General features: G+C 45.9%; 1 protein-coding gene across 2 annotated transcripts in view; it reads right to left on the minus strand.

Moving 5' to 3' along the window:
• TMEM67 (transmembrane protein 67) overlaps positions 1–8,396 on the minus strand; it is a 29,996-nt gene extending 21,600 nt beyond the window's left edge. Inside the window, exons 1-10 of one of the 2 annotated variants that reach the window (XM_083187056.1) lie at positions 7,801–8,390; positions 6,651–6,736; positions 5,048–5,138; positions 4,369–4,468; positions 3,215–3,284; positions 2,941–3,015; positions 2,792–2,854; positions 2,182–2,336; positions 1,992–2,100; positions 49–141 (exon numbers count right to left, since the gene is read on the minus strand). In XM_083187056.1, the coding sequence (XP_083043182.1) occupies positions 49–141; positions 1,992–2,100; positions 2,182–2,336; positions 2,792–2,854; positions 2,941–3,015; positions 3,215–3,284; positions 4,369–4,468; positions 5,048–5,138; positions 6,651–6,736; positions 7,801–8,023 (1,065 nt within the window). In that variant the 5' untranslated portion in view covers positions 8,024–8,390. Of the gene's footprint in view, positions 1–48; positions 142–1,991; positions 2,101–2,181; positions 2,337–2,791; positions 2,855–2,940; positions 3,016–3,214; positions 3,285–4,368; positions 4,469–5,047; positions 5,139–6,650; positions 6,737–7,800 lie in introns of both variants that reach the window. The other variant, XM_083187057.1, reaches the window with a different exon arrangement.

An 8,396-nucleotide genomic window follows, 5' to 3' on the forward strand; every position in this document is an offset into this window, starting at 1 on the left:
AACTTACGTTCGCGTTTAACATATTTTTCTATTCACTTAAGAGGTTACCTGCAAAAGGCCTCCAGCCAGAGACTTCCAACCGATGAAATTTCCTCTCACGTCGTACATAGCTGCTAAGAAAGTCATGTCTGTGTTCTGTGTCTAGAAGACAATACAACCTCATGTCCACTACACTTACATCCATCCAATACTTCAGTGTACGGCAGTATTTGGCACTGATCATCCACAGTAACCAGTGATCTGATAAAGGGGGGTTTATATAGAGCTGATCGCTGTTATGCTTATGTGTACGGATTGTAACGCGCATCTGTGATGCCAAACAGTGACAAAAATCAGAGATTACTTATTTTTCACAATTCCCTTGCAACTTGACTGACAGGTTTTTTGGAGTGTCAGATAAAACACAGGCATGCCCAAGCATTTTCAGAGAGGGTGTTTGATGTCAGCGCTGGTTTCTATCAGCCGGTCTCTGCCGCAGAGTTGTGGAAGGGTCAGAGTTCTTCACACTTGCGCAGACTGGGAAATAATTTGATGGTGAATGAGTTGCAAACGGATTTGCTGATCAGCAATCTATTTGCAACTCAATTGCAGACTTGCACGGAGTGGGATTCTCTCTGTCTGGAGTCTGACAAAAATACATCAAAAGAATACATGCTCGGGGGCAGTATCCAAATACTAACAATCTTGGATAATGGTCTTGCCTGGGGCTACCCAATTAGCACAGATAAACAAGCGTGTGGCTTATCTGGGATTTTGCTACACCTGCCTCAGGCAGGTGAAGCAAAATCCCTGAAAGCAGCCCTGCTTTTGAGCTAAAACAGGACTGAAGTGGCCGAAAACACACACAAGATTTACTGAACCTTTGTGGTTTAGGGCAGGGTTGGCCAAACTGGTCCTCGAGATCTACTGGTGCCCAGCTGTAGCCATTACTAATTGTCACATGTCCCAGGTCACCTAGCTGGTGCACAGCTGTAGTCATTACTAACTTTCAAATTTTTAAACCTGCTGCATTCATTCCTACTATAGATCCACAGGTGGTCTGAGAGACATGAACTGTTGGTAGATCTCGAGGACAGGTTTGGCCACCCCTGTTTTATGGCAATCTAAAAAATAGCATTGGGAAAAATAGTGAAAAACATCTTTGAGGCTAAATGGATATATATATATATATATATATATATATATATATATATATATATATATATATATATATATATATACAGTATGTGTGTGTATTTTAGACACTTCAATTACATTTACTAAAAGACAAGATGTTAACGATTCCCCAAATGCTCCAGCTCTGTGACCCCATCTCCTACTTCCTCATACAGGGCAAAACATAAGTGTTCTTGTTGATACCCCTCCCCTGTGTACTCATGCATGTAAATAGGTAGTATGTGGGAGAGAGGCTTCATAGAATAGAATCCCTTTATTCGTCTCACAATGGAGAAATTTCATCCACATAGGAGAGAGCAGAACACAGCACTACATCCACAGAACCTTCAGAGAAACCCATCAAGTTGGAGTAACAATGCAAAACAGAATTTGAAATCATCTTTTGATCAGAATTCATGTTCACTAGGGGGTGGAGAGGGGCGTTGGGCAGCCCCCTTCGCATATGGGAACGCCCAGCGTTTCATGGGTGTTCCCATGAGAACGCTGGGCTCTCTCATGCTAATGAGGCTATGACGCGGATATCACCGGATGTCCGCTGCCTGGCCATTTCCTTCCCAGTGTGCACGCATCTGTAAGCGACTTGAAAGTCACTTTTATATCCGTGCACCCACCACATATTTCAATGGTCGGCGACCATCAAAAGATGTGGGCGTTGCCCCTGGCCTGCTAATAGAGGTTACTGCATGCCCTGCGTGCGAATTGCGTTTGCGAATGGGTGGCACCAGGCGAAGTTTGGCGGACTCGCAAGGCTGCGAGTTTGCAGCCTTGTGAATCAACCAGAACAACCCCCAATAGCTTTGATGACCTTGACTCACCTGGTCGCGGGACTTAAAGCTGAAGTTTATAGGGAATGGAGAAGCTGTAAGGACTCGCGCTGCTAAGCCTGGCTGGTCGTCATAATATAACCAGGGGATACCTGGTTTCCTGCAAGACAGGACAGATAGAAATACATTTGAGAACACAGCCTACGCTCTTGCCATGCGGAATGTAAAATCTAGGTCTTACCAGAAAGAGATTGAATGCACCATCCCCAGTGAGGCGCTGTTCTGGAATATGTATCGGAACAGACCACAGGCGTCGGCACTGTGAGGACTTGTAGAATGCATGTTCATTACACACATGTTACCCAACGCCTGGCACGCTGTTTGATTGGAGTTCAGCTGCGGAGAAGATAAATATTGTACGGCTATTTTACGATGTATGCACAGTACATACATGTAGTATGACAGAACTGACAAGTATATGCAAAAACAACTGTAAATAAATACTACTTGAATATGTTATCACTTATGTATCCAACAGGGAAGACACAGAGGGAGTGGAGTCAATTATAAGAAAACTCAGTCACCATCATACAGGTTCGACCCTGGGCATAGGTAAACTAGACACTTGCCTAGGTCATCTTAGTGCCAGGGGGCATCACGGGGCAAGGCAGCACACTGCACACCTCCTCTGTCCTGCTTGCTGCCTGCCTCTCGTAATGTTGCATACCCCCTAAGACTTTTATTATTACTAGTCATTTCTCTATCCGTAATAGATCATTTTAATAAAAAACACACAATTATTTCCGTATGGCCAAAGACAAATAAAACATCAATTAAATCATAATACGTACCAAGCAAGCTGCCGCGGACGCCTGCAAACTAATTGAAAACCACTCTGACCGTAGCAAAATGCCCTGAAACCATATAAAAAAAAAAAAAAGATATCTAACATACACATATTTCATATCTGCTGTTAAATCTGCAGTATGTAAGTGCTTACCAGTTGCCCATAGCGGACAGATGGCAGAACTCTGGACAGGATGTGACCAGTGCCCGCGAAGCACATACCATCAGCCTAGGAAAGGTGAAAACAGAAAGTGCTGGTCTGTAATACAGGAAGGGACTAATAATATAACCAGTGCTTACTAATAATACAACCAGTGCCTAATACCATCTTACTGTAATTGATGGCAAACATACTTCTATGTTACCAGTAATATCTAAATTTGTTTCAGAAATGTGAGCGATAAAGGTGAGTGGCGTACAGTACTTACCACAATATTGGGTTGATAACAGTTGCAGGAGCGGTTCTTACTGATAAATGTCTGATGGCATCTCTCACACCTAGGATAGAGAAAGTAATAGGCTAGAATAGGGAAGGTCAGCAGCATAGGGCATAACGGTCTCAGTGGCATCACTACGGGGCTGCGGGCCTCACCCAGGTGTCACCCACCGAGGGGTGACACCACAGTTCAGACTACCGCTCAGTGACAGGAGCCATGTGCTCCACTGTAACATTACATGCAGCATCTGGCTTCTGTCACAGTGTAGAAGCCTATATAACAGAAAAGGCAGTCTCTGGGGGCAGCCTGCAGCCTCCACCCCCCGGACCCCTGGAGTGATGAAAACAAGGATCCTCCACTAGCTCAAGCCCCCTTTTAGTGACATGTGTATAGAGTCCCTTGCCACACTAGGCGTCTCTCTTGCTGAAAACGCAACTTTGTCGCAACATGGTTGCAACTGGGTTGCACCAGGAGTCTGTGTTGATTTATATTATATATGCGGAACTTGTATATTTTTTGTGACTGAGTCTGTATACAGAACAGAATCTTCGTATGGAAAAAAGACACAGCCACTGGATTGAAGCACTTTGTATACAGATCCAGAGACTCAGTAGTGCAAATTAAATCAGCACAGTTTCCTGTTGGAGCCTAGTCCCATTGCATGGTGACTAAGATGCATTTTTGGCAAAACAGTCTTGAAGGACCTGGCGTGACCTGTTGGGCATGACTACAGCAAAGATATGAGATTGAAGAACATGTTAGGCATGAATTTTAGTCTCCATTTATCACAATATAATTTAATATTAATGTAGATTATCAGCGAAGCATGAAAGAGCAGTGCAGACACCACCTACATCGTACTACTATGTGCAGTAGCATCACCCATTTAACCCCTTCAGAGCGCGCCCTAAAAAAAAAAAACCCACACACTCCCTGGGTCCGGGCAGCGCCGAAGGAGGCGAGGCGTAGGAGAGGGAGCCGGGCAGCACCGAAGCTGCCTGAGTTCAGTGATTGAACTCAGCTGCGCTGCCCGGCTCTAAACAGTGGCAATCCCGAGAATTTTTGTGGGCTTGCCAGACTGGGCACTGAGGCACAGCCCGGAAAATTCTCGGGATTACCACTGAAGCGGTAAATAGCTGACTTACCGGATTCCAGATGCATCTGGGGCTGTAAATGATGGCTCAGTCCCATCGCAGGGGATACATTCAGCTTCATGCAGCAAGGTACCGTTCACACCCCTTTCCACTAAGGGGAAATATTTCAAGTTTATTTCTTCAGTTACACTATGGGGTAATTCAGACCGGATCGCTGCTGTGCATATTCACATGGAAAAATCATTCAATGGCGAACATCTTGCGACAGGATTTGGACATTTTTGCATGGCCAAGAAGTCTTTGCTAGCCATACACATCCATTCGTAGTGTTCATTCTAGCACCCGCTATCTTTGAAAACCCATGCAGTTCCTGTTCCCTGCCTGGGGTGTTGCTGTCTGCTGTGGTATTTCTAGCACAGGTCTGGTTTGCATATCAGTGCTGATTTAGAGACCACACTGTGCTAGAAGCACTACAGCAGACAGCGACACCCCAGGCAGGGAAGAGGAATTGCATGGGTTTTCAAAGATAGCGGGTGCTAGAATGAACACTACATTCGCACAGTGCACACATTAGTTGGCAAGGTGGAATTTCACAATGGTGGGGCGGCATCTATCTGTTCGCTGGCCACTGCACATTCGCTTAGCAGCGATCAAGTCTGAATTAGGCCCCATGTACATTATTTAGCATGTTTATAAAGATCACAAAACAAGGATCACAAATTATACTTACCTAATATTTTCCCTAAAGAGCACTGGCAGTTACCAACTGAAGACAACCCAGCGGGACATTTAATGCAATTCCACCCATCTGTGGTAACACCCTGAAACAGATTATTAGTATAATAAATAATATGTATATTATGAGGCTGATTCCAAGTCAGGAACAATGCAGATATTTGTGCAAATGGTCAATAGTTTCCAACTCCACAGGAGTCTAAGGGGGAGATGTACTATAAAGTCTTATATAGGTATAAAGTGGAGTAAGAGATAAAGTACCAACCAGTAAGCCCCCCAACGGCCATTTTACAAGACACATTAAAAAAAATTACACTCATGAGCTGGAAAAATCTACCAACCAACCAACCAGCCAGCCCAAACTGTCATTGTATAAGACATGTTTAAAAAAATGGCAGTTAGGGTCCGATTGGTTGGTACTTTTTTGCCGTTCACTTTACCGCTCTCCGTGGCTTAGTACATCTGTCTGATAGTCACACAGTGCATGCATGCTCAACTGCAAATGAAACACATGGAGGTTTATTTCCTAAGATGGGCGTTATATTGAAGATAGGATGTTGCTAATTAATTTAGCACCCTCTAGAACTGGGCTGGGCAACACCGGCCCTCCAGATGTTAATGAACTACACATCCCAGGATGCTTTGCATTAGTTTTGCTATGTGGCCATGCTGAAACTGATGCAAAGCATGCTGGGATGTGTAGTTCATAAACATCTGGAGGGCCGGTGTTGCCCAGCCCTGCAGTCTAGAAGAAAATAGATAAAAGCTGATTGGTTGTCTATAGCAACAACCCTTTCTCAAAATAAAACCAATGGTTTTAAATGTATTGGGAGCAGTGACTAGAAAATGGCTAGTCATACATTTAACATGAAACATAAACACGTAAAGAAAGCTAAATAAATGTTATTGTAGTCTGAAAGCAGAATGAAGAATACAAGCATCACACTCAACATTGTTATGTAAGCAGTGCATCAATGAGACTGATGTAGGCAGGCTTGTTATATGCAAACACTCTTCATTACATTTATTATATTAGGGAAGTATATACCGTGCGAAACCAGAAGTAGTCTACGGGGACAATTTAATTGTGGGTGACTCCCACGAGTAAGTGAGAACATGTACAGTTGTCCCGAGATTGTGTAGTTTATTCATACTTGCCAACACAAACGTTGAGGGAGACTCATAGTTTTTAAGTAGTCACACCTGCAACAGTAGACAGATCTTCCTCATCGCACCCGCTTCCATAGGAAGATAGCATGATGGGGGTGAATTGCAGCTCTGTATGTCAGGGGGGGGAGCGTTCAATTATGTAAATTGCCCTGCCACAGCAACCTGCAGCAATTATCCAAGATAGGGGCGTGGCTTAATAGTGTGGAAACCTGGCCACACCACCCAAAGCGGCCAGCAACGTCTGATGCGCGGAATGGAGATTAGAAAAGTAGGCAAGTATGGTGTATTTATTTTTTTGTAGCCCCATGGGGCTGCAAACCAGAATCTGTGGTTTCGGTTAGATTTACTGTCCTGTTGTAACGGCATATCATGGCCATCATCAGCAACCGGATGTTTGACCAAAAAATACAATAAATGAAAGAACTTACCATGGTGTCCGGACATTTCTGGCAACTGACAATAGGCCCATTCTTGGAAATATATTTATATCCTGGGAGACACTCACATGAATCACCTAATGAAACACAAAGACCATAGAGCGCATGTCCTCAAATACGGCACTGTACATTTTCATAGACACTTTAGCGAATGGAACAGGCTCACAGACATAAATGCTTGTATATTATGAACCTAAGAATCCTGGGCTCAGTGATAACAGATGTCATTCAAATTCCAATGTCCATTTAAATGTACGAAAATATTGTGAGCACTAAAATCTTTAGCACATTTAGCACACCCCCATTATCCACGCCACCCTGAAGTGTGGCGAGCGCTGCGAGCCTCGCTAGGGGACGCGTTACGCGTCCTCCCAACCTGTTCATACCCCCACTATCCACATCGGCTTGGAGTTGACTTTATAAAGTGTGGCAAGCGCAGCGAGCCACCGAGCCTGAAGCGTGGTGAGGTGACGCGTCCTCCCCACCTGTTCATACCCCACTATCCACGTCGGCGTGGAGTGTGGCTAGTCTGAAGTGTGGCAAGCCCTGCGAGGGGACGCTGAAAATGAGCCCGAAGCATGGCGAGGGGACACGGATTACTTGACGTGTAATTCCATGTCCCGTAGCCACGCTTCGGGCTCGTTTTCAGCGTCCGCTTGCCTCACTGTGCTCGCCACACTTTATAAAATCAACTTCACGCCAATGTGGAAAGTGGGGTATGAACAGGTCGGGAGGACGCATACTGCCGCGCTTGCCACGCTATGAGGTGGCGTGGATAATGGGGGTGTGCTAAATGTGCAAAATCGCATCGCATGTGATTTGCATGGGATGCAATCCGCGGGCAGGGGAAACGTGAAACTACAAAAGTACGATCGCGGATCGCATGCGATGCGATTTCCCTGCCGCCGTGAAACTACACTAGTACTCTGCATTCAAACCCCACTGTTACCTTCTATATTGCACTGCCCCCAACACCAACTGATATCCCCTTCACTACTTCCTTCTGATGCCTCCTGCACTGCACTCACCGGTGCCCTCATGCACTGATCCCTGAATCCCTTCCCCTCTGTCTGGTGCCCCGGGCCCATACACTTTCACTACACTCACCCCATCTCCCTCAATGCCCATGCACTTCACTCACCCTCCCGGCTGGGCCTTTGGGTCTCCGGGCACTGCACACAGGACAGGTTGCCAGCCTCGTAGTACTCCTGCGCCGAGCAGTCCTGCGGCCGTTGCAGGGGGATGGAGTAGCTGAGGCCGCGGCCTGAGAGGCAGCATATCACGGCCAGGCCGCAGCACAGCCCTCCGAGCCGGGACCTAGCAGCGAGCAGCATCCCGGTCTCCATGGCCCCGGTTCCCGTCATACAGCTGGACCAGGGTCAGACCCCTGAGCGGCGGGGGAGGGGGAGAAAGAACAGTAAGGATAAGGACATGAGGCGGCGGGAGGAGGCAGCAGCAGCAGCAGGCCGGGCCGGGGCATAGAGTACCACATGTGAGGGGACATTGTGCTGCTGTGTAACACGGCTACTTCCAGCTGTCACCTCCGCTCCACACTGCATTATATATATTATACTGCGTGTGTACACTGCATTATACTGGGTGTGTAAAGGGCTTTATATATACTGTGTTTGTACACTGCATTATATACTGTGTATGTAGTGTATTCTATACTTCTTCGGTACAATGCATTTTATAATATACTGCGTTTGTAGTGTATTATGTACTGTGTGTACACTG

Source organism: Crinia signifera, chromosome 5, assembly GCF_055691185.1.
Source record: "Crinia signifera chromosome 5, ASM5569118v1, whole genome shotgun sequence".
NCBI lineage: Eukaryota > Metazoa > Chordata > Amphibia > Anura > Myobatrachidae > Crinia > Crinia signifera.